At 43.0% G+C, this 27,462-nt stretch overlaps 1 protein-coding gene across 2 annotated transcripts; it reads left to right on the top strand.

The window, feature by feature from the left end:
• The first annotated feature begins 1,381 nt into the window (after positions 1-1,381).
• ADRB1 (adrenoceptor beta 1) lies at positions 1,382-26,851 on the top strand. Of its 2 annotated transcripts, XM_059881714.1 has the most exons (2): positions 1,382-4,809; positions 25,750-26,851. In XM_059881714.1, the coding sequence occupies exon 1, from the start codon at positions 1,496-1,498 to the stop codon at positions 3,038-3,040; it is 1,545 nt and encodes a 514-aa protein (XP_059737697.1). In that variant the 5' UTR covers positions 1,382-1,495; the 3' UTR covers positions 3,041-4,809; positions 25,750-26,851.
• The last annotated feature ends 611 nt before the right edge of the window (positions 26,852-27,462 follow it).

Consider the following 27,462-nt stretch of genomic DNA (forward strand, 5'->3'; position numbering starts at 1 on the left):
CCACATATAGTCACACCACTGCAGAGCTAACGACTCACTAATTTTAAACGCATTCAGCTGCCAACCCAACAGCCTTTGATATAACTTTAAATGCTATTGGATTTTAATCTTCTTGAGTATTTATATATTTTTTCTTCTCTCATCCCTCCAAAATTAATCCTAGAGTTTTGAGAATCTGGGAACTTGGGCAAAGGAGAAGGCAATGTAGCAGACCAAGAAATTTGAAATCTCAATTCACTACTGTGTCACCCAAAGACAATGTACCTTTTTTGTTTGCACTGACCCAGATCAAGTCATACAATCACGTGAGTAACAGAACACAAAATCCAGGTGTTATTACTGAACACCAAAAGTCTGAAAAGTAATTAAACGTGTTCTAGCTTCCGTGGCGGTGTCATTTACTCTAACATGCCTATGTCCTTAAGCCTCTCTGTTTACATTACCGGCACACACTGTTGCACCATACCCACACATCCATCAGCTGGGACCCCGGAGAGTGTATTTTTCCAACTGATCCTTAGCATTAGCTGTCAGCTGCACAAACCATCCCTTCCTTTCTGCATCTGCTGCCCTGGAATGACAGAAGCTTCTTGCAAGAATAGCTCCCGGGGAGCGTTCCTGACAGATGCGCGCTCTGCTCTAGCAAGGCGCTCGCTGGAAAGTTTCTTCTAACCGCTCACACCCGCCTCCGATCCGATCCCCGAGCTGGCAGGATGCGAGCTGGCTGGGACTCCTCTTGACAGAGGAAGGGCTGTCACACCCTCCTAGGCTGCCCAATACAAGAAACAATCTTGCAGCCAGACTCCTCCACCCCCAGCGAACAGACCGAACAGAGCGGTCCAACAGACCGCTCTGGTGTTTCGAGAACACCGAAGTCCCCTCCCTGCTATAGGGAACACGCGCTCTGCTCTGCAGGAAACCTGGGCACTGGAGGTAGATGGGATGGGTGGCTGAGGGTAGAGCCGGGGCGCAGGAGGAAACCAAACGCCGGAGGCAAACGGGGCGCAGGAGAGGGGAGATTGGGGGCCGCGGGAGCGGACAGGGTGGAAGCCGGGCGCGATTGGGAGCCGAGGGGAACTGGGCACTGGAGCCAAGAGGGCTCTGGAAGGGACGCGCGGGCAGGAACCCGCGAGCGCCGGGGAGGCGCTTGCTTGGCGATCTGCCCCGGACTCCCTAAAGCCGCAGAACCGCCGGTGGAGGCGGGGTGCGAGGAGTTGGCGGGGCCCGGGAGAGGGGGGGTGTGGGGGGGAACCAGAGAGGGGCGTGCCTTCGCCAGGATTGGCTGCAGGAGCCTGACGCGAGGCCCCGGGGGTTGGCTCGGGGGAGTGGGAGCCGGGTGGGGTGGGTGCTGGGTGCCGGGGCTGCGGGCTCCGCGAGCTCAGAAACATGCTGAGGTCCCGGCAGCTGTTCCAGCAGCGACAGCGGCTCCAGCAGCAGCGGCGGCGGCGGCGGCGGCGACAGCGCACGGCTCCGGCGGGGAAGGCGCCCGGCGCCCATGCCTCCGGCCCCGCGCCGCGGCTGCCCTGACCTGGCCGCGACCTCCCTCCGCGCGCCCCGCCGCTTGGGCCTCTGGGGGGGTTCCCCAATCGCGGCCCAACTCCGCCACACCCCTCTCCCCAGGCCTCCGCAGCTCGGCATGGGCGCGGGGGCGCTCGCCCTGGGCGCCTCCGAGCCCTGCAACCTGTCATCGGCCGCGCCGGTCCCCGACGGCGCGGCCACGGCGGCGCGGCTGCTAGTTCCCGCGTCGCCGCCCGCCTCGCTGCTGACCTCGGCCAGCGAGGGACCCCCACTGCCGTCGCAGCAGTGGACGGCCGGCATGGGCCTGCTGATGGCATTCATCGTGCTACTCATCGTGGTGGGCAACGTGCTGGTGATCGTGGCCATCGCCAAGACACCGCGGCTGCAGACGCTCACCAACCTCTTCATCATGTCGCTGGCCAGCGCAGATCTGGTCATGGGTCTGCTGGTAGTGCCGTTTGGAGCCACCATCGTGGTGTGGGGCCGCTGGGAGTATGGCTCCTTCTTCTGCGAGCTCTGGACCTCGGTGGACGTACTGTGCGTGACGGCCAGCATTGAGACCCTGTGTGTCATCGCCCTGGACCGCTACCTCGCCATCACGTCGCCCTTCCGCTACCAGAGCCTGCTGACCCGCGCGCGGGCGCGGGCCCTCGTGTGCACCGTGTGGGCCATCTCGGCGCTGGTGTCCTTCCTGCCCATCTTCATGCAGTGGTGGCGGGACAAGGACGCCAAGGCGAGCGGATGCTACAACGACCCCGAGTGCTGCGACTTCATCATCAACGAGGGCTACGCGATCACCTCTTCCGTCGTCTCCTTCTACGTGCCCCTGTGCATCATGGCCTTCGTGTACCTGCGGGTGTTCCGCGAGGCCCAGAAGCAGGTGAAGAAGATCGACAGCTGCGAGCGCCGCTTCCTCAGCGGCCCCGCGCGGCTGCCCTCGCCCGCGCCCTCGCCCGGGCCCCCGCTCCCTGCCGCCACGGTGGCCAACGGGCGCGCCAACAAGCGGCGGCCCTCGCGCCTCGTGGCCCTGCGCGAGCAGAAGGCACTCAAGACGCTGGGCATCATCATGGGCGTGTTCACGCTCTGCTGGCTGCCTTTCTTCCTAGCCAACGTGGTGAAGGCCTTCCACCGCGACCTGGTGCCCGACCGCCTCTTCGTCTTCTTCAACTGGTTGGGCTACGCCAACTCGGCCTTCAACCCCATCATCTACTGCCGCAGCCCCGACTTCCGCAAGGCCTTCCAGCGCCTGCTCTGCTGCGCGCGCCGGGCCGCCTGTGGGAGCCACGCGGCCGCCGGGGACCCGCCGCGCGCCTTGGGCTGCCTGGCGGTGGCCCGGCCGTCGCCGTCTCCCGGGGCCGCCTCGGACGACGACGACGACGACGACGAAGACGACGTCGGGGCCGCGCCGCCCGTGCGTCTGCTGGAGCCCTGGGCTGGCTACAACGGCGGGGCGGCGGCGAACAGCGACTCGAGCCCGGACGAGCCAAGCCGCGCGGGCTGCGCCTCGGAATCCAAGGTGTAGGGCCGGGCGCCCCTCCCCGCCTTCCCCGGCTTCCCGAGTCAGGGCGTGGGCTGTGCGCTCCAGGAGCAAGAGAACCCGGGAGCCCTGAACCGCTTCCCCGGGAAAGAGGTCTGTGTTTACTCGAGACCGAAAGCAGGTGAACTCGAATCCCGCGAACCTCGTCTGCATCATCCAAGGGCAAATAGGAAAGCCACGGACCGTCGCACAGAAAGGAAAGTTTGGGGAAAGGTGGGAGAAGTTTGGGGAGGGGTGGGAGAGTGGCCTGCTGATGGTTCTTGGGGTTCTTTTTCCAGTTTGTGGCCCGGCCTTCTTCTGTGTGTGCGTGTGATGCATCTTTAGATTCTCTCCTCCCCCCCGCCCCCACCCCGCCACGTGGCTTTTAACACTTTCTGCGATGACTGGGAAGGGAAGGGAGAAGCGTTAGGAGATAAAAGTCTCTCGACTTCGCTTCCATCCCATTCCCGGGAACAGGAGCGGTCAGCCAGAGAGAGAGGAGAGAGAATGACACTTTCTCAGGACGTTGCTTCCTTTTGCTTTTCAGAGAAATTGCATTTTAATTTCTGAGGACTGATTTCTCCTGTTCCGAAAGCCGAGGGCAAGGATGGATGCAAAAATCGCGTTTCAGGAAGTTTTATGCTCTTCTTGGAACAAGCCTCACCTTGATTCCCTTTCGGAGGGCAAGCGGGCTGTCCCTGAACGCCTCCTCGGTGGTCAGGCTGAGGGGTTCCTACCTCACTCACACTGTGCACATTGCACAGCCAGATAGAAAGACTTGTTTATATTAAACAGCTTATTTATGTATCAATATTAGTTGGAAGGACCAGGCGCTGAGCCTTTGTGACATGTGACTCTGTCCATTGAAGACAGGACAGAAAAAGGAAAAAGAAAAAAGGAAACAATTCAGATTACTGCACATGTGGTATAAACAAAAAATCAAAACAAAAAAGCCGTGATTCAAAGTGGCATTTTTTTGCACAGTATTAGGAACTGTAAAGTCCACAGAAGACGTTATTTGCACAAAAAGAAATTAAATATTTTTTAATGGGGGTGGGGTGGGGCAGATCTTAAAAACTAAAATAAAATTCAGACTCTATCTCTGTTGTCTGTTATGTTATTGAGCTAGCGATTTATTGGAAAAATACCTTTTTATACTCTTTTATCATGGTACTGTATCCATATTATAAAAAATTATCTTAAGGATTTTTTTTTATTATTTTTTTATGTCCAAAGGCACACGTGAATCTGCTGGTGAAATTTAGCACTTGTGTGTAAATACTATTTCCTCTGTGTGCTTTACCAAGTATTTATACTCTGGTGCAACTAACTACTATGTGAGGAATTTGTCCATGTGCAATAAATACCAGTGAAGCACAAAAAAAGATTATGTACTGTGTGTCTGTAAGGGGGGTCAGTGATAATGGAAAAGACAGTTTGTTTTGTTCGAAATATAGACTGGATTTCCCATAGAGCTCTTTTAATAGCTTTTCATGACTCAAGAGCATAGCAAAATGCCTCTAAACCAAATAAGGCGTGCACCTACTGAGAGCTGCAGACTTGCCCTACATTTTCACAGCCGGTTTCAGAATATTCTAGACTACTTGGAGGTGTTTTCAAGATCCCATCTGCCACACTTGACTTAAGAAGTAACATTTGGGTTTGTGCATCTTCTTAAAAAAAAAAAAAATTGAGTCAGGTAGCTCAGCTGCAACGTCAGACAACGCAGGAAAGGAGACCAGCCTGTGGAACCATCACTGCCTGCTTGGAATTTGGTAAGTGGCATTCACGGCTGGCTTTTGTTTTCCAACAGAAGATCGCAGCCTGGAGGTGTACACATGTATCCAGGGACTGTTTAGAACGCAAAATGCTTTACTGGTTAAGTGAAAATTCATAAAAGAGCCTTGAAGTAAAGACTTTTCTCTTGTGTGATTAAATAGACCATTTCAGTGGAAATTCTGGCTGGGCAGGTAACTGGGAGAAGTAAATCTGAAGTTTTAAATTTTCCTAACAAGGTTATGACACCCTCAATGGATAGTTTTCCTAAAATTAGTTCCTAAGGAAAGTATAGTGAAATTCTATCTTGTGATTAATTCTGCATTCTCCAAAATAACTTCAAGTATTTCTCTTTGTATTTTTAAACAAGCTTTTCATGATCGTATAGTAAGGAAACCAAAGTGAAGAGTACAAAGTTCTGGCTTATACCGAGATGAAACATGAACAAACTCTTCTCTACCAAGGAAAGTCAAGACCAATTATCCTTTTTCTGTAATGAGATATTCTAAGGACCAGGAGAGAGGAGTCTTCTGAGAAAGGTTAATGTTGCCGATGTTTTAAGAGACCAGTGGAAAGTTGCATGAACAGTAGCCATTTCAACAAAAGCTGCTATGAAGTTTAACCCCTTTCTTCAGGAGGAAAAAAGGGGGGGAGGAGCGGAGCAGGAGATGGCAAGACTTGCTTTAAAATAGAAAGATAAATACTTGAAGAATCGTATTTTGGAGAATGTAAAAATCAATTTTTATCCTTTCCCCAAGGAACAAAATACAGTCCATTTCTATCCTCCCTTCCCCCAGAGTATGTAAGTCACATTTTGTTAGGGACTTTGTTCCTCTTTATTTTAAATCACACAAGATTAATAGACAATGTCTGGTTTCATCTGAAGAAACACTCAAATACCAGGTAATGCTTCACTTTCCTGTTTTGTCTAGATAAGTCTTTACATTTAAATAAATTTTTCCAGCCCCAAACTTACATATAGATCTGTCAAACTCTAGGTCTCAAAATCACAAAAGTCCTATAAACTTTAATAACAAATATAAATATATATATATATGGATATATATATATAAGTAACTGTTTAGTATACAGATCTAAACTCTTTAGTGAGTTAGAGGAAACCACTATAATTCTGGGGCCAACTTATATGTTGTTTATATATGTTGTTTAGTTGCTAAGTCGTGTCTGACTCTGCGACCCCATAGACTGTAGCCCACCAGGCTCCTCTGTCCATGGGATCTCCCAAGGCAAGAATATTGGAGTCAGTTGCCATTTCCTTCTCCAGGGAATCTTCTCAACCCAGGGATGGAACCCATATCTCCTGCACTGGCAGGCAGATTCTTTACCACTGAGCTACCTATCAACCAATGTTGTTTTGAAGAAGACATTGACTTGTAGAAATGTAGGAACCTGGGCTGCCAATCCACATAGCTATGGCATTTGGAAGAGAAAACTGTCCATCCTGTTTAATCTGTTGAGACCATGCACAACAGAAGTGACAGGAGGGAGTTAGTGAGCAGGCAGAAAAATCAACTTTACCCCCCTAGGTTTGTGTGTAACAGTACTGAAGGCATAAACCTTAAAATTAAAACAGTGAACATGTGACCAAGATTAACTGACTTGCTGCATTTGAGATTATGCTTTGGTTGCACACTGTAAAGTTCTCCGGATATGACATGACGATATTCCAGCTTCTATAAATTCTCCCTCCAGTGTAGGAATGTATACTTAGTATAGCAGATAGCTTCATCCTTTGGTGAGCTTGCCAATATAAAACTTTGCAAATAGAGCTTATTTTTTCAGTCTAGGCTTTCTTTGGAACTGGAATTATTAATAACTTCTAAGCAGCTATTGTGAAACCTTTCCTTGTTAAGCACATTTTCCTAGCTTATTTTAATTTCGCATTTTGTTGAACGTGCTGACTTCCTCTGGCAATATGTAAAATTGCCAGGTGGAAATTCTGCACTCAAAGCCTCAGGATGATATTAGTAGTCAAATTTTGAGCAAGAGCTTCTAAGCAATGGTCAAAACGAAAATTATTAAGTTTTGCTATCATTTGTGAAAGACTTGAAAAAAAAGTGTGTTTTTTTTTGTTTTTTTTTTAACAAAGCTGGATCTATTAGTTCTCTGGAAGGAAAAAAATGTTAACCTTAGCTGTAGTTCAAATTAAACACATTGGCACAGATAATTTAGTTTTATTTGTACATTTCTGGTATAATGTGCTGAGAAATACTAATTCTTTTGACTCCCTGCCAATTTGCTACTAATCAAAACGGAGAAGATATGCACTGTTTGGATTATACCTAAAAATAGTTGTGCTGCAGTCACATCAGCAAATGGAGTTAAATTAATTTCGCTTTCTTCTCCTGCACACACACCCTCCACATTATTTAAATTTCCATCTCGAATACTGCTTTTGAATCTCATAGTCTGTGAATGTGTCCCAAATTGCACTGCTACATTGCAATTATTTTAAAGCAAATTCTATCAAACTGCTTTTCAAGAAGTACACCTCTCCTGAAATTCCAATTTCTACCCTGCTCTCATTTAAAGAGTCTCTACTAAATAGTCCATATAATGTAATCAAAGAAGTATTAATACTATGAATAGATACTTTGTGGATTAATTTACCTTCCAATAGTCTTTTTAACATTTCATGGGAGGAGGGAGAGGGTTTCTGAATCAGTAAGACTTGGGTATTTGATGGAGCAGTTAATAAGCTTTCAAATGCAATTGCTCCAACGATAGACTGGAGAACAGCTGCTGCAAGGAGAAGCTGACACTGTTCTGGCAATATTAGAGCATGATCTCAGCAGTCATCTTAGCAGTACCCAAGGAAACCTGGAAAGTCTCCGTCTACACCCCTTACACCTTTGTCTCACTTTCACGTTGCCTTCATTCTGAACGCACCTCTGTCTTCTGTACCTGAGAGAGTTCCAGTCTTGGACCAACCACATACTCACCAGCCCGTCTCTTGAGCATGTCTTCATTTCCTCTTGAATGAGCTAGAACCATCTAGAACATTTAGTTCTAGATAAATTTGTCTTCCTAGAAGCATTAAAATCTCATGAACGGTTTCCTAAAACTCTTGATTTTCAACATCTCTCAATACTTAGAATTGTTGTTTTCTTCTCGCTCAACATTCCCTGGCTCATAGCTTTTATTAGTATCAGCAAGAGTACACTGTTTTCTTCCTGTTTATGACATAGAACTTACCTGTGATGCATTTTAAATGTCTGAAGTTTGGATTTCTTCTTGAGAATTTCAGAGTTGCACATAATTATGAGTAGAAAAAAATTTAAACTCTTGTCTGTACCTTTCCTATAAAAAGTCTTCATGTTGAGTTTAATATTTGGGATGTGGGGCTTTCTTAACAGACTTTATTTTCCTGTTTATCTCTATTTTTCGGTTAACTTATGACCTTGTCAGTTTTTTGGCATCCTGATTGCAAAAGATAACATGAGCTGTTCCACTTTCAATTATTTTGTAGATTAGTTTTCCTAATCATTATTAGGCTAGCTGATTTGAGGGAATTGTGGGTAAATTTCTACCAGAGGAGCTCAGAAAACTTGTTCAAGCAGACAGTCTAAAGACTGGCTGTTCTGGCTCCTCTGTATTTACTGCTGTGCCCAGTGACCTTGGGGAAGTTAGTTGGTTTCCCTGCTGCTCAAGTTCACTTCCCACAAAGCCTGACTATTAACCTTTGTTTGTAAATCCCTTTGAGATGCTCTGATAGAAGGAGTTCATAGATTTGCAAAGTCTATCATTACTAATACTTCCTCCTGACCTTCTTTTCCCTTTCCCTGCAACTCCACCCACAAAATCCCTGTTTTTCTTTAAGTGAAAAGAACAACTAAGAATAGCAAAAATACACATAATACCCCATGCATCCCAACAAACAGTCCTTCACTTATTATTATACTTAAAAGTCCACAAAAACCACAACTGAATAAAATAATCTTCCCAAACATCGGATTAGAAAACTTGTTTGCTCTATGCTAAGGAAAAGTGGCTGTTTAATGATTCTGAACCCACAGCCACTTTGAGAAAAGTAAGTAAATTTGGAAAGTTACTCAACTCTACGATTTTGCATTGAGTCGTAAATGGTAAAAGCAACTCTCTAGATGGTTCCCCTTTTCCTGGAAGAGCAATTCAGAGATGAACAGTGCTGAGAGCAATGGCAGTCTGTGTTTTTGTTTACCTCTTTTGTGACTTGCAGAGCATTGAGTTTCTCTGTTCCCAACTTAATAAACAGTGACAAACCTACAGGAACTTACTGACTTAAAATATCTGTTATGCTAACTATAGAAACTCACCTGCAATCTTGAGGTCCTAGTTAAAAATGCTTTTAAACAGTAAACATTAATGTCCCAATGACATTTTCTGCACTGCAGAGATTTTTTTCTAAAGCCATTCAAGGTAACGGTTTAATAAGATGCTCTTATAAGGAATTTCTTGTGCTTAAATGATTCTATGGTCAATCTTGAAATAATGTGTGGGGTTTTTTTTTCCCCTTAGAAAAGGCATAACTAAGTAAAATAAATTGAAGAAATTTTGGCATGGGAAGGACCTTGATAGGTAAACACCACCATACTATATATAAAACAAATAATCAACAAGGACCTACTGTGTAGCACAGGGAACTCTACTCAGTATTTTCCAATAACCTATATGGGAAAAGAATCTAAAAAGAATGCAAATATGTATGTGTATGTGTGTATGTGTGTGTGTGTGTTTGTGTAACTGAATCACTTTGCCGTACACCTGAAAATAATACATTGTAAGTCAAATATATTACAATATAAAATAAAAATTAGCTTTTTCAAAAAATAAAAGATATGGTCCAAAAAAACCCCAAACACCCCCATACTCAAGAATACCTAGAGATCAGCGCAGACCAAGACTGATGTGATTTAATTTGAAGTATAAAGACCTGGGGACTTCCCTGGTAACTCAGCTGGTAAAGAATCTGCCTTCAATGCAGGAGACCCTGGTTTGATTCCTGAGTCAGGAAGATCCCCTGGAGAAGAGAATGGCTACCCATTTCAGTATTCTGCCCAGAGATCCTATGAGAGGAGCCTGGTGGGCTACAGTCCATGGAGTCGCAAAGAGTTGGACACAGCTGAGCAACTAAGCAGAAGCGCCATGATATTAATACATATGAACAACAGGGCCCTCCCCCTCAGCTTTCTATGTGTTAATTCCATTTCCTATTATAACCAACTTCAAATCCTTTCATTCCTCCTGTTGTTCAAATGGGAATCCCATTACTTCCCAGTTACAGGGATTTTTCCTGGCTGGAGACTGGGATGAATTATAGCATAGGGCAGTGTTCAGTGCAGCACCAGACCTGGTGGTACCAACATGTCATCCTTCAGTAACTGTGCTGCTAATTTTTTTCAACATTACCAGGTCACAAAACTCCAAGGATCTGAAAAAATACTGTACCGAGTGACAAAGGGCAATATGAAAATTGTAAGTCCTTATAGTACTGCAAAAGCATTCTTGCAAGCACAGGAAAATATCAATTTTACTCAAACCAGGCAACCAGTATAACTCCCTCCCCGAACAGCAAACATTTACAAGTCTCTTCAAACTTTTGGAGTGTTAATATACCTATATGGAGAAATAATTTTTTTCACAATAGAGGTGCTCAGAAGACCCCTGGGCAACTTAACTATTTGAAGGATACCTGTGATTAGTTTTTGAGTTGTGATTCATATGTTTACCTGTTCCTAAAAGATTGAGGGTACTATGTCCTCAGTGACTGTGCTATATGGGGTACATCCCCTGAAAACACTGGGCCTAATCCCAGAGCAATCACACTCTGGCTAAGGGGATCAGACACTCACAAGTTAAAAGTGACAAAGAATGAGGCAGATGTGGCTACGTGCCAGACATGTGGCCAAAAAAAGGGCTCTAGACCAGCTCTATCTGGTAGAAAACAATGCAAGCTGTAGAGTTCAGGTCCAAGATGGAGGAGTAGGACACACACTCCTTTCCTCCTGCAAGAATACCAAAATCGCAATTGATTGAACAACCATTGATAGGAGGATGCTGGAACCCACCAAAAAAAGATTCCCCGTGTCCAAAGACAAAGAAGAAGCAGCAATAAGATGGTAGGAGGGGCGCAGTTCAGTTCAGTTCAGTTTCAGTCGCTCAGTCGTGTCCGACTCTTTGCGACCCCATGAACCGAAGCACACCAGGCCTCCCTATCCATCACCAACTGCTGGAGTCCACCCAAACCCATGTCCATCGAGTTGGTGATGCCATCCAACCATCTCATCCTCTGTCATCCCCTTCTCCTCCTGCCCTCAATCTTTCCCAGCATCAGGGTCTTCTCAAATGAGTCAGCTCTTCGCATCAGGTGGCCAAAGGATTGGAGTTTCAGCTTCAACATCAGTCCCTCCAATAAACACCCAGGACTGATCTCCTTTAGGATGGACTAGTTGGATCTCCTTGCAGTCCAAGGGACTCTCAAGAGTCTTCTCCAACACCACAGTTCAAAAGCATCAATTCTTTGGTGCTCAGTCTTCTTCACAGTCCAACTCTCACATCCATACATGACCACAGGAAAAACCATAGCCTTGACTAGACGGACCTTTGTTGACAAAGTAATGTCTCTGCTTTTTAATATGCTGTCTAGGTTGGAGGGATGCAAACATAATAAAATCAAATCCCGTATCTGCCGAGTGGGCGACCCACAAACTGGAGAACAGTAATACCAAAGAAGTTCTCCCACAGTTGTGAAGATTCTGAGCTTTGTGTCAGGCTTCCCAGCCTGGGGATCCTGCAAAGGGACTGAGACCCCCAAGGAATCTGACTTTGCAGGCCAGTGGGGTTTGATTACAGGAATTCCATAGGACTGGAAGAAACAGAGACTCTTGGAGAGTGCAAACAATGCAAGCTGTATAATTGATTTTGTATATCCTAGCAGGCACTTTATTTGAAACTCTTTATTTTATACTGGAGTATACCCAATTAACAAAGTTGTGATGGTTTCAGGTACACAGCAAAGTGACCCAGCCATACATTTACATGCATCTATCCTCCCCCACTCCAGTACTCTTGCCTGGAAAATCCCATGGACGGAGGAGCCTGGAAGGCTGCAGTCCATGGGGTCGCTGAGGGTTGGACACGACTGAGCGATTTCACTTTCACTTTTCACTTTCATGCATTGGAGACGGAAATGGCAACCCACTCCAGTGTTCTTGCCTGGAGAATCCCAGGGACGGGGAGCCCGGTGGGCTGCCGTCTATGGGGTCGCACAGAGTCGGACACGACTGAAGCGACTTAACAGCAGCAGCATCCTCCCCCAAACTCTGATGGATAGGATGGCATAAACTAGAATTTTGGTGATGTAGTAGATCTTGGATAAGGTGATTAAGTGTTGTGAATAGCCATTCTACAAGAAGCCACAAGGGGAAGAAAACTGCTTAAACAGCAGCACAGAGGTGTAGATAGTTGAGATGAATCTTTAGACAATGACTAGCCAATTGCAGACAGTATATGCATTGATGAAGCAAATAGAAGATGAAATTGGAAAAGTAATTCTAGAGCAGATCAGAATGTTAATGCAAAAATGTTGATCTCTAAACTTCCCTGAAGCCTGCAGATTGATGAACAAGTGTCATGACACAAGCAGTAGCTGAGAGAGATTGACTTGGTATCAGAGGCAGGACAGCTGACTCTCACATCTTAAACTTCAAAATAATTTTGAGTTAAATAAATTCAATAACCATATTTTATAAATCAAAAGATTAATATTTATATAATCTCATATAGTAAACATGAGCTCATTATTAAATTGGGTTTCTGGCTTTCATATATCAACCCCAGGGGCTGACTCAGAGAAATGCATCCTTAACAAGCATATTTCTTTTTTTTTTTTTCCTTTTGTGTGGCACACAGACTCTTCCTTATATCTCATGAGTTTAGTCGCCCCGTGGCATGTGGGAATCTTAGTCCCTGACCAGGGACCACACCTATGTTCTCTGCATTGGAAGGTGGATCCTTAACCACTGGACCACCATGGAAGTCCCCCAAGCAAGTTTCTGAGAGCATAAGGCTGAGGGCCTGGTAAAGCCAGAAGGTTCTGCCCTCCTTTGGAGGTAAGGTATATGAGCTCAGGTGATTTTTTTCGAGAAAACAGGTAACCAGTCTTGATCAAGTCAAGGTGTCTGACTCCTAAGTCCATCTGTTCTTCATGTCACCAAACCACATGTCTTTTCCCAATAAGACTGGAAGCTCCCTTAGGGTAAAGGCCTCGTCTTTTTATCTTTGACTCTCTAATACCTGATACATTGCCAGGCACAAGGTATGAACTCTGAATTTTCATTGACTGGATTTAGCTGGAGGCAGAGAACCAAGGTCTCTGACTTCTGCAGCAATCTAAGCACAGAGTGTCAGCAGGTTTTGCTAGAGCAGTTCACTGTGAGATGTGATGGAACCCTCCATTTCCTTTGAAATTCAGATTTTTTAAAAAAACTTTTATTTTTTTAAATAAAATTACTCATGAAAACATTCTAAAAATGTACAGTTTTTCATTTTTAACAAAGTATAATAAAATGTAAAACCCCCAAAACAGAATACTTGACATTTACAATTGAAATTCAAATTATCAGAATATTAAATATTTACAAAGCTATATCTTTTAAAAGTATTTATAAAGTTATGTGCAATTTTGTAGAACTGACATAAAAGAATGACTCACTCAAAAGTGGAAGAATTCTTCTTCATTCCTAAAAAGAAAATATGTCCAACAGAAGTTGTGAAGATTCTTGAGTGCACAGGGTCTTTGGTACTGAGATTGAAATTCAGATTTTCACCATCAGACAAAAATAAGTTTCTCTAAGAAAGGTGCTAAGCCTCAAATTGCAACATATATGGGGCATTCTTTGCTAATGTTACAGGACACCATGAGATTATTTCCCAAATATTTCCAAGAAATGGATTTATTTGTAGAAATCACACATAGACTACTGGAATGTATTTCAGCAACATAAATTCAGTGAATGTGAAGGCGGTATACCCTGTATGAAAATGTCCATAATTATTCTTTAAAAATAGGCATTTCACTAAAATTGTTAAATAAGGACTCTATGTTCTAAGCTCTCGGTTCAGTTGTTAATGTGTAGAATACTTGATTTATTTGTTGTATATTGTATTCTATTTTAAATGTTTTTTTTTCCTTGCTAACTGAAAGATTTATAGCCATTTATCTTACTAGGCTTTACAAGGAAAAAGCCCCTTTCCCCACCCCAAGTTTTATTCCTGAACCCCATCAGTCAATATAGCTAAGATAATCAAATTCTGTTTCACTGATTTATAGATTTCAGTCTTAAATTTTATTTCTGCATTCCTGTCCTATAAGAAATAACAATATATCTATTAAAAATGTATTTGGAATAAACAAACATTAGAGCCCTCTCAAAGATTGCATATCTCATGTAAGTCTTTTCCACCTGAAACAGATTCATAATCATTATCTTCCTATTTTAACACAAGAAAGAGTTCATGTTGACTCTTTAGCTGATTTGAGAGAAATTATATGGATTCTTGTCTTTTGACAATGCATTAGGACTTTGCTGGTATACAGTTTTTAATGTGTGTGTGTGCTCAACACTGTAGAGTTCATTTTAAATAGCATTTCATTTTCATTACCTGGCCCAGATTAATGTTTGTAACATACACCTGAAAAATTGGGTAGGGAGGGCAGTAATGTGGAGTCAGATATGAGGAACACACCCAGGGGTGTCATGACCTTCCAGCATTTACAGGTCCTCAGTCTTAAACACTCAGAGACATATTTGGTAAGAATGCATTTCTCTGAATCATCTCCTGAGATTATAGATAACATCAGAGAGCCAGTTTATTGTAACTGTCATAAACCTATTACACTCCCTTGAACATGATCAGATCTTCTGTCTATACCCAGAGAAGAAAATTAGGATCACAAGGTTGCTTAGCAAGCATGGGGTTAGAACGAGGAAACCTGGTTGCAAAACTTAACAGTAAGGGCATCTGGCTAAGGTTTATCCATACATTCACTTCTACCATGTGCTGGAATACCAGAAGTCTGCTGGCTTTAAGACCGACTCTCTTTTCTCCCCTAGATAGGGCATGGATGGGCACTGACAACAGTTGACTCCCTGTCTCTCTTTTTTCTATCACCAATAGCCACTGCACTCGTCCTTGCCCCAGCAGATGCCTTCTTCCTTTATAGAAGTTAGGACAGGTAAGCAGGTCATCGTCAAGTCTTGTTGATGTAGCTGTTTCTTTATAAGGACAGCATATCTCCACTCTCATCCATTTTTGGGGATTAATGGAGGGTGGGAGTGGGGAGAATATTTTGCTGGCTTCCCTACAACACTGAAATTAAAGCATATTCCCCATAGAAAAGCTCCTGGTTCCATCTTCACATTATGGAAACCCAGGGTTGTTGTTTTATTCAATTTTAAAAATTTCAGTACAATTTTTAAGGGCTGCTTTCTATTCACAGTTATTACAAAATATCAGCTATATTCCCTGTATTGTAAAATATATCCCGGAGCCCATCTTACACACAGTACTTTGTGCCGCTCTGCCTCCCCGCTGGTAACCACTAGTTTGCTCTCTATATGTGTTAGTCTGCTTCTTTTTTGTTGTATTCGGCAGTTGTATTTTTTTAGATTCGACATGCAGGAGATATTATGCAGAATATGTCTTCCTCTGTTTTATTTCACTTAGTATAATGCCCTCCAACTCCATTCACATTGCTGCAAATGACAGGTTTTCATTCTATTCTTTGGCTGAAGAACATTCCATTATGTATATATAGCCTACCTCTTTATCGATTCATCTGTTGAGGGACACTTAGGTTGCTTCTGTATCTTGGCTATTGTAAATCATGCTGCTGTGAACACTGAGATGCAGGTATATTTTCAAATTAGTGTTTTTGTTTACTCAAACGTACACTGAGGAGCGGAATTGCTGAGTCATGCGGTACTTCTGTTTTCAGTTTTCTGTGATACCTCCATACTGTTTCCCATAGAGGTTGCACCAATTTACATTCCCACACACACTGCACAAGGGGAGCCCAGGTATTTGATTCTCTTAATCCTGCTAACAAAGATAGCATTATTCCTCTTTCACTCAATGATATGGTCTCTTTCTTAAAATACATTAGATGTATGTCCATCTAGCCAGTCAAGCTTTCTCTCTCTGATTTGCATATTAGATGAATTTGAACTCTAAATGCATGTTCCTGATCCATATGGTAGAAACCTGTTAGCTACATTTGACTCTGAAAATGCTGCTTTCTTAGGTCATCTTAGCCTGGAACTCTGAACAGATGTCTAAGAGTTGAATCCAGGAGAGAAAAATGGTGATTTTTTGCAATGGCACTGAGGGATTAGATTCACGACCTAACTCATTTTAGATTATAATTTTAGAGCATGGAAGATGCAAACTTTGCAATTTGCATGGAAGATGATTATATTGTTAGGCTTTCTGTTTTCAACCAATGCCATAAAACATTGTCATTTGATTAGACTGCAAATACAAATATTTACCTACTATGCACTAGGCATAGTAGGTAAATATGGAGCAAGACAGACACACAGGCCTCAGAATGAAGCAGCTACTCTGTATCATGTTTCTCCCACATACACTCAAAGTATTAGCAGAAACAGGGTGAACAAGCGCTTTTTAAAGTTCTTCCTCAAAGATCAGAAATAACTTGCTGTGTGCCAGTCCAGTTTGGAGAGATGAGTACTTTGTTCCTCTTTTAAGAGTGACCACACAGATACCAACACACAAACTTATAGAAGATTTTTTAGGCAAAATATATGGTCCAGGTCCACAGACTTTTACCTGGGGTCCCATGGGGGCAGATGTGTTTTGGAATTCAGAATTTGTGGGCTTCTAAGAAGACAATAGGGTGCATAGACTACATATTACAGAACGTCCTAAGCAGGGTGCAGGTCAGCATTCCATTATCAAACATGAATGTCTCTGCAGTGAAATGTATGATTATTCATACTGAGTAGATAAATAATAACTATAAATAGTCTCATGCCACTTCAGGTCAGATCTTGCTGCCAAATGAGTTCAAGTCAGGTCACATTTACTCTCAAGTGAGTTACAGAAAAATCTCCATCTTCAGAGCTCTCTAGATTTGGTTACTAAGAGTGAACCTGTATTATGAACTATTCTTTTGTAAAATGTCATCTACTCATTAGGAAGGCAAGGAAACATTTAAACCTACCAAATAAGTTAAATCAATTAATTTACAAGTAGTATTATTTAGCAAATACTGTCCAATGAGGAATAAACACAGTTATTTGAATAAAAACAAGTATTTAAAAAATGGCAATTACAGGGAGATTTGAACTAATAGGTTATATCCTGTTACCAGACTTTAAGAATGGTGGAAGTCTTGATAGTGACGGGTGATCAACATTTTTGGAAACAATTAACAAGAGCCAATATGTTACATAGCCAACCCACTGCTTGTCAGAGGCAACATATCAGCTATGAAAATATTCTTGATTAGTACAAGGCTAATTTCAGAGAATCTCAGGATTGGCATCACTTTAAAATAAGTGTAATCCAACCACCTCTTAGAGCAAAGAATCTTATCCTTAGCTCACCAAGCCCTTAAAGATTACAAAAGGAAAAAAAAAAGAAGGGGAAAGGTTATGATCTTCACCCCAGAAAGATGCACCCACAGGATAAGTGTCACAATCTTTTCCAAGGGATCTATCGACCCTGAGATAAGAATCCCTGCCTTAGATGCTTGCCATATTTGAAAAGAAAGCTAAGGTTTTATCATTTCACAGCAGTCTTAGTACCCTGGAGAGCCTCTGTATTTTAAGTTGCTCATAAATTGACTGTGGTCATATGTGTTAGTGGCTTCCATGATATTTATCTCAACTTATGATTTTCTATGCAATATTTATAGGATAAATAGTTTTGAACTCCCTGTGACCCTTTATTGCAAAGGTTGAAAAGAGGAAGCATGATGACAATTTTTTGGCTTTTCTTTTTATGTTTTTTATATCCCATATCATATATAACTCAGAGGGCAGAGAAGAAGAAAAAGAAATCCCCTAAGGAAAAGATGTAATTTTCCTACTAATAAATTTATCAAGAATCAATTTTCAATTTGACATTAACTGGGATAGGATATGGCGTAAATTTTCTAAGTGTGAAGCTGTCATGGAAGAAAGGGATTGGTCTCTGGCATCAGATCATGATTTAGATTTGTCAGTATTAGGCACACCATTTGTTTTCTTTGACGTTTTTAGGCATCCCATAGGAGAGGATTCTGCATACGTTGCAGTAAACACTTCTTTCTATGCAGTTAGCCAAACAGTTCATCGAGAGCATCCTTCTCAATTTTAGCATCTCAAAGACTCTGACTCACCAACACCAGTACCCAGGCACATCCACAGAAGGAGTGCATGAACTCCACAATCACATAGAAAAGACGGATTTCTCTTTTTGCAAGAAATTAAGAAAGCAATGGTTCCTGCCAGACATGGACAGAAAAACTGCCCTGCAGTCTCTTTCCAACTAGTCTGGTGAAATTGAACATAAGCTGTTCTAAGGGCAAGGTGGATCTTAGCTGAAATCTCACCCTGTTACTAGGCATCTTCCACTAGCTTGCCACACCATCTTCATGTCCACCCAAGGACTATGCAAGGAAAAAGCCAGGCAGGTCAACAGGATCACAGCCAAGTCAGATGACAGGCTCCCCGCCCTTCCTACACGTAATCACACCATCAGGCTCAGCCCAGGGCCCAGGGAAAGTGATGCAAAGCCATCCTTAGGTCAAGTGGCTAAGGGATGTGGAGGATTTCCCTTCCCATTGTTATCCTTGAGGACCACTGCTTCACCTCTCCCAGTAGGAGAAAAACTCTCAGTCATAGTAATTCTCATGTTTGACTTGTTCCTGTGCTGCTCTTCAGTGTCAAAGACATACCGTGAACATTACAAAAGATAGAATCAGATACATCTTGAAAACGTCATGCTCACTTAAAGAATCAGACACGAACGCCATATATTCCATGATTCCATTTGTACGAAATGTCCAGAATAAGCCAGTCCATAAAGACAGCATGTAGATGGATGGATGCCAGAGGCTGGGAGGAGGGGTCATAGAGAACATTTAATGGATGTGTAGTTTCCTTTGGGATGATGAAAATGTTCTGGAACTTAAGAGTGATGATGATTACCTCTTTCAACATGTGCTAAATATAACTGATTTTTGAGCTTTCAAATGGTTAAGATGGTGAATTTATGGTATGTGTCTTTTACCACAATAAAGAGAAATCTGAAAGGGTCCTTTACTTGCAATTTCATTTCTGTAGACAAAAACATACATATAAGGTAAAGACTGGGGAAGATTCTTCAACAAAAGACGAAAGGGAGAGAATTTATTCTAGCTTCAAAAATAGTCATTTATTTTTATCAAATTTTTATCAAATTTATTTTTGGAAGCAAGCAAGGAAGAATCTTCGTCTTCATGAGCCAATGCAATTCCCTCATCTCACAATTCTAAGGGGGCTTCCCAGCTAGCGCTAGTGGTAAAGAATTCACTGGCCAGTGCAGGAGAAATAAGAGACGCAGTTTCCATCCCTGGGTCAGGAAGATTCCCTGGAAGAGGGCACAGCAACCCACTCTGGTACTCTTGCCTGGAGAATCCCATGGACAAAGGAGCCTGGTAGGCTACAGTCCATAGGGTTGCAAAGAGTGAGATATGACTGAAGTGACTTAGCATGCATAGTGCTAAGAAGTTAAGGCTTTTGTGGTAACCTGGCCTTGGGAGCAGACATCCAGCTTTGAATCTGGTTCTGCCAGATTCTGGCCTACTGGTCTACATGGAGGAATGCCATCTTGACAAATCTTAATTTCCCAGAAGAGAAAGTCAAAATGAATATTTATAGGATTTTAGGATCTGGTCTCAAGTGACTTGGCTTCCCTGGTAGCTCAGCAGGTAAAGAATCTGCTTGCCAATGCAGGAGACGCAGGTTCAACCCCTGGGCTGGGAAGATCCCCTGGAGGAGGAAACGGCAACCCACTCTAGTATCCGTGCCTGAAAAATCCCATGGACAGAGGAGCCTGGTGGGCTACAGTCCATGGGATAGCAAAGAGTCAGACAAGACTGAGCGACTGAGCACACACTCACTCAAGCAACATATAGCCAGTCTTCCAATGTGGAGCTGACTAAGATTGGGTGGAGTTCAGAGCATCAGAGAAACAGTGAAGACAGCAGGGCAAGGAGACTGAAACAAGTCTTGACTAACTATTGTCTGGATAGCCGGCTGTTCACCTGTTGCTTTAGATAAATTGCTCTGCAAGAAGCAAAGTGTGAAGTTATTATTGGTTTACAGCCTTGTTGTTCCTGAGGGCAGGGTTCCTGGAACAAACAAGCAAGTCATGTCGACTTGCGTAGTCTCAGTTTCAGGCTTTAAGAGTTCTGTCATGTGTGATGTAGGGGGTCTCAGAGGCTCTATAGTTATATGTCAAGCATATAACCAGCACCTACATTCAATAAATCATTTATTTGCTCCCCAATCTCACCACCACTCCCACTAAACACTTACTCCTCGATGATGAATCTCAGCCAGAACTAGAACCAAGTCTTCCACCTTGGATTCTAGAACCCTCACCATGATTGAGTTGGGTTCCACTTCTCCTGGCATAAGCAAGTTTATTCAACCACAGTAAAAAGCTCCAAATCTTTTTGCCACACCGAATGAAGAAGCCACAGAGCCAAATGTTTACGATGCCTGGGTCCCAGGCTTTCTGTCACTGAATCTGTGACCCTAGGCTAATTATTCGCCTCTTCAAGCCTCACTTCCTTAGGTGGAGAATAAGGGTGGTTATGCTTAGCACTCAGTATATATTCAGTTAATTTTTTAAAGTAATAAATCCACACTCCCAAATTCTAGTTTCAATTCCTTTTCTAAGGTTTGACAGAGAAGACTTTCATTTTGTTTTGCACATATTCCTGATCTTCTGGGAGGACCTGGGTGTGGCTCTCAGGATGCTGAGAAAGCAGTCTTTCCAGTGGCATCCGGAGACTGACCTACTCCAGAGAATGACACAGAATCCCTTGGGACATGAGGGACCCACAGAGTTTAAACCAGAGAAGTTCACACTGTTTAAATGGGCAGCCCCAAAGTTTGATGATCTGATTTTGTTGCTGTTCAGTCACTGAGTCATGTCCAACTCTTTGTGACCCTATGGACTACAGTTCATCAGGCTTCCCTGTCCTTCACCATCTCCGAAAGTTTGCTCAAACTCATGTCCATTGAGTCAGTGATGCCATCCAACCATCTCATCTTCTGTCACTCCCTTCTCCTCCTGCCCTCAATCTTTGCCAGCATCAGGGTCTTTTCCAATGAGTTGGCTGTTTGCACCACGTGGCCAAAGGATTGGAGCTTCAGCTTCAGTGTCAGTCCTTCCAGTGATGACTTTCATGAAGCTTAAATTCTCTTTCTGAATACTTGCCTCTTCCCCTTTCCTGTAACGTTCATCACCCTTCATGAGCAAAACTGTTGACATTTTAATTTTTTTTTTTTTTTTGGCCACACTCTGTGACGTGTGGGATTTTAGTTCCCCAACCAGGGATTGAACTGGGCCCTTGGCAGTGAAAGCAGAGTCCTGACCACTAGACCATCAGAGAATTCCCCACCGTTGACATTTTTAGCTGCTACCTTTCAACATGATTTACTGCCTACGGGTCAAGTACAACAGTTTTTGTTTCAGTATTTATTTATATAAACTAGCAGTCTGTCTGACCTGTAGAACTAACCACACCCACATGGCAGGTTAAATCTATGACACAAGAGTATTGTAAATAATTCCTATTCTGGACACTTCCAATGGAGGCATCAGAAAAGAAGGCCCCCAAACTAGGTATTGGGACTGCCATGGGTTCTAATGCCCTCTGCCCCTGATAAGTTTGGGGGAATAATTTTATATCTTTTAACCACAATGTTGAATCTGAAAAAGACTGCTGGTTGAATAGGGTAACAGCTAAGATCTTTTCCTATCTCTGATGATCTGTAGCTACCTACTTTAACCAGGGATGTTTTCCTGAAAGTTCATGATCTCCTTGAAGGCAAACTCAATAACATTCTCATGGGTTTTATAAGAGATTAAAGTTAACAGGTTAATGTATATCTTTCTGTCCAGAAACATTTATTGCACTCTAACTAGAAGCCAGGTATCACCACAGGTAATGGAAACAGACGAGTTGCTAATCCTGACCCCCAGGGAGAGCTCACAGCCTGGTGGATGAGCAGCCAGTTAAAGCCCCAAATTGAATTATGCAGGGTTTACTCTGAGGCCCCCAAAGAGGGAACAGACTGAAAATAGACGGGGACAATTAGGGAGAGCATCTTCCACAAGCTATCAAGGGCGCTGGAACTTGGTTGATTCTGTAGTTTTTGCCAAGATGAAAAGGGCATTCCGAGCAGAGCAGAGAATTGTCCAAAAGCACCAGTGCAAGAAAGAACAGGCTGGATTCTGAAGACAGCGAGAACATTTGCATGGCTGGAGCGTAAGGCTGCCAAGGCCAGTGCAGTGGGAAAGAGACTGGATAAACAGGCAAAGGCTAGACAGGGAAAGAGGTTATAGTTCTTACCAGGAATTTTGAAGTTCATTCTGAAGGGCAGAGAGAATCACTGAAGGTGTTAAGTAAAAGAAGCCCCAAGTTAGATTTGAGTTCCATCACACGTACTGAACAAGGACAGGAGGAATGGACCAGTGAATAGAACCGGAAAGGGGGAGATGGGTGAAATGAGTCAAGACGATGAGAGGAGGCCATAAATTACAGAAAGGATGGCAGGACCAGTAGCAGGTTTTGTTGGGGGGACACTCAAGGAAACAGAGTCGGATGTGTAGTTGGAGGTTCTTGAGTCTCATTTGGACACACAGAGTGAGAGGTTCACTAAGGCTAGATACAGAGGTGTGGGAATTGTTGGAGCACCTCTGGGGAGAAGTAAAAAGCGAAAACTTTCTAATACTGTAAACAAAAATACAACAAAATAAATAAGAAAATAATGGTACGGAAGGCACAAACAATTTCTACAGTTTTCCTTAGGCTGTTTCCTATGTCTTCACAGATAAGCATTTCTTTTTTATAGCCAATTCTGACATTAGATAATAGCAAGTAAGAGGAGTACAGGTTCACAACAAGATTACAGAACAGACTGGACATACGCAACACACTTAGGGGGTCACTGCCTCCCGTCATCCCAGATGGGACCACCCAGTTACAGAAAAATCAGGGCTCCCACTGTTCTACATTATGGTGAATTGTATAATTACTTCACTATATATCACAAAGTAATAATAATAGAAATAAAGTATACAATAAATGTAAAAGAAAGAAAAGGAAAAGGGAAGTTTCTGGAATGATTAAATATATACACATATGCATGCAAATATGTGTTCGGCATTTGTTTAGGTGTCTCCTTCCTCATTCTAAGGAAAGATGGTACATCAGCTTTAAGCCAGGTGAGTTGCCCAAGAATAGCTAGGAAAAAATTATATTAACTTCTTTCTATTTTAGTTTGTTGTCCAATGTATGTAGGACTTTGCCCTCCATCCCTGAAAGAATGTGTTTGGCCCCAAGGACTTGGTATCAGGCAGACAGCATATTTCTTACTTTAGAAGTGGCACTGTTAGAATAAAGAGCCTGAGAACCGGAACTGTTGCCAGAAATAGCCGGGTCAATTCACCCACTTCCAAGAAGGTCACCCAGCTTCAGGACAGGGTGCAGGCAGATTGAAGCAGAGTCTTGGCACTGCCACTGCTCTGTCAGTCGGTTGCAAAACTCATGCCTCTTAGTTGCCTTGATTGAGAGAGTGCTGGTGTCGACCGGGCATTTGCTGTTTCTCTTGTTACACTGCTTTCCCAGCTGTGTCACTGTTCCCAACTGACCTCCCCTAAGAAGCCAGTCTCCCTTCTGTCTTTAACAGCTACCTGTTGAGAATCCTATTTTTAATGAACAATTAGAACCTCAAAGCTGTCATCTGTCAGGTTTTAAATGTTTGTTAAAAAGAGAGTCCCAGACACATAGTCATTAGACGACAGAAAACCATAAACAATAGCAAAAGCCAGTGACAGCAGGAGGTGTTAATTATCTGAATTCATTACTATACCTCGGCTGGGAAAGGGAGGGCCAGACTCAGAAGCAAATCATAAAGAAATGGAGGGTTGTGGTCCTTAACGGAAGCAGTTCTACTGGCCCATGAGAAACTATTAACACATCCCTGGGGACATCCTGTTCGTATTAGTAACTGTAGCTATGCTTTCGTGGAGGGGGCGCTTAAACTAGGAATTGGAAAAATAGGGTATTATCTCAAGAACAGTATGTAACTCGGGAGAATGCTTTGAAACAATAAGTGATTTTTCTTTAGTGTTTCTTATTTTATGTAACACTACACTAAATGCTCCTACAGATCACATTGCTTGGTCTGAAAGAATACTGTGATACAGGTCCTGTGTCAGCTCATTTTACTGATGAGGAAACTGAGGCTTTGTGAGGTCAAATGACTTTGCCCAAGAATCCAGAGCTGGGGAGTGGCTGCCAGAGCTCTGGGGATCCAAGCACTTTTCTCCGGAGCCTTCCCTCTCTTTTTCACACGACTGCCCTACCTAGAACACCAAAATGCCCTTTTATGGATACTAAAATGGGCACACCACCTCCCCACCCCCATCCCATTGGGCTCTCATTCCTGCTGCACTTTATCAGATGGGTGGAGACTTGGCTTTCCTCAAGTGACTAACTCTCCCTATCCTCTTTAGCTGGGGAGAGGAGGTGGGGGTTTATTCCATGGCCCCATTCTCCCTACCTCAACATGGTACCATGATGACCCGGGTCATCACAGACACTCAGGATGTCCAAAGATACAAATCCAAGGACACATCTACACTTCTTCATTAAAGATCACATTTTTAATATTAGTAGCTTCTTTTGTGTCATCCAATTTCCTTTCTCAGGCCAACACATTTTTTTTCTGTTCCCACGCACAATGGAATATGTGCTTTTCTTTCTGAGCTATACCCTATGTAACTCACGTCCATGGTCTTGCTCCCACAGTATTTCTCTACCATTTCCCTGATTTTTGGAAATTGAAACCTCCATATATGGAACCCTAGGACAGAATAGACTATTGAATTCAGTTGAGCAGAAGACCTTTAAATAGTAGCCCCTGGTACACTGCACTACATGTAGTTAACAAGCACCGCAGGGGTGGGGTGGGGAGGGGGTGGAGGCAGTACAGTCCTGACTAATTGACAATCACTCAAAAATTAATACAAAGCATCTCTGAAATGCAAATTGTTAAGTGTTTTTTGAAACCTGTCTATATGCCTGTGCTGAATACAACATACAAAAACATTTCCAAAGAACTTATTGTCTGATTACACTCAAATGAATAATTAGAGGAAAATGTGATACATAATCAAGTGTTAAAATGTACAGAAGGTGATTCAATTGATCAAAGTCTATTGTGCGATCACATTTCAGATACACATCTACAATACAAAGTGAGCCATCATTTTCTTGGTTAAAAACTATACAGAAGTTCATAATTTTCTATGGGAAGCTTTGAGGTCAGGCTTAAGACAGCAGGCTAAACACCAGTTTTAGCCTGATGTCTTTCTTCCTGGTATTTAGGCTTTCCTTTTATTTGAACTTCATTTTAATATCCTTGAATTATTTAATAAGAAATGCAGTCACTATAACCACAAATGGGGTTTTTCATTGCATATCAAAATTATTTCCTCATTACCTACTTGCTCCTTAGAAGTTGTTTTGAAAACGTACTCTCTAAGATAATACTTTTCTTAAGATTTTATTTTGGGGATCTAAGTAACAATAGCCCTTTCTCCCTCCATCTCCTGAAATTCATCTGCTGGGAACCCTGGTGCCACAGAAAGGATTCTCAAGCTCTCCGAGAGAAAATACCTGATAAACTTTACAGCCAACATCAGACTGGAGAAGAGAAGACAAGCGCGGCTGGGAGAGGACCATACACAGAGGCCTTCTAAATTCCTTTTTCATTTCTAGTGCTGCAGATAAGTTTTTCCATGAAGCAGTCCAACCCCTGTTCCTGCAAGACCTGTTTTTTTTTTTTTTTTCCAATAAGTCGGTAAACCAACTGAAACTTCTGTCAAGTCTGGTGACTCTGTATAAATGGGTGCAAATATAACTTGACATGTTAATTTCTTTCTAGAAAACAATTTATATCCATAGAATCATGGAATCCCATAGCTGAAAGGACCTTAACAGTCACCCAGTCCAAACACCCATCTCATGCTGGAATTGCTCATTTCTAAAGAAATCTGTTTTCCGAGAAGCTGAGCTGAAGTCCCAGAATCAGATGTCCTGCTCATCTCTGTCCCATTAAGGAAGTTCAGTGTGAACATCATCTCATTGGTGATTATTTTTGCTGGGTGGTATGGATAGATCACGAGGGATAGGTTTAAAATGGATTGCTAACAGGTTGAACTAGAAATTGATTTTTTTTTTTTGCTCACCCCAATGGCCAAGGTATACTTCTGTATATTTCTATTTTTCTTTTCTTTACAGAAATATCTGTACTTCTGAAAATTCTGACATGTTTGTCATTTTATTATAAATCTCCTCTAAATAGATGGAGTTTTGAAAAATCTATCAGTCACCCATGAAACAGGATGAGTAGTTTGAAATTGAAGGCCTGCAAAACTGACCAGAACAGAATAAATACATGAACTGGCAGACACACAAGAGATGAAAAACCCAAGGACAGTAGCTGAGAGAGAGTCCTCACGGACACATGCTCACAAATTGGGGCCAGCTCAATCGATGGATTGTGGGGAAAGGAGACCAGAGTTTCTGAGAACTGTTTAGTAGAGAGTCTTGCCAGGCAGGAAGCTCTAACCTGTCCAGTGACCAAGAGAATTAAGAGAGTCCTGACTTCATCTCCAGACACAGGAGCCAAAAAAAGAAACCTGATGTCAGACTATAGGCCTGATTAGCAAATTCAGCTGAAAAGAGATAAGTCGACTAAATGAGATAGAATTACTTGTAATAACCTTGGTGTATTTAGTCTGTATTCCCCAAACTTATATGATAGTGCAGTAAAAAGTTTTACTACAAATGGTTATGTTGATTAAGCCAACATGGGCTTCCCAGCTGGTGCTAGTGGTAAGGAACCCACCCGCCAATGCAGGAGATGCAAGAGACTCTGGTTTGATCCCTGGGTTGGGAAGATCCCTTGGAGAAATGGCAACCCACTCCAATATTCTTGCCTGGGAAATCCCATGGACAGAGGAGCCTGGCGGGTTACAGTCCATGGAGTCGCAAACAGTCGGACACGACTAAGCACACACACCTCATACTGCTTGTCAACATGGAGAAGGGATTCCAGGAAGGGGAAAAGAGTACAAGAGCAAAGAAAGAAAACTGGTCCATGGAGGTGCAACCGGCAGAAAGCACCATTAGTAACAGCAGCCCAGGAGTTTCTGTCTCATTCTCACCCAAGAATTAAACAGAAGGACCTTATGCAAAGGGTCAGATTTGATTTTTCTATCATTGGAGTTTATATTTGCTTCCATCTCCACAACAACTGCTTCCTTTACGGCTGACAAATCTATAATTGAGTTCA

Source organism: Bos taurus, chromosome 26, assembly GCF_002263795.3.
Source record: "Bos taurus isolate L1 Dominette 01449 registration number 42190680 breed Hereford chromosome 26, ARS-UCD2.0, whole genome shotgun sequence".
Classification (NCBI taxonomy): Eukaryota; Metazoa; Chordata; class Mammalia; order Artiodactyla; family Bovidae; genus Bos; species Bos taurus.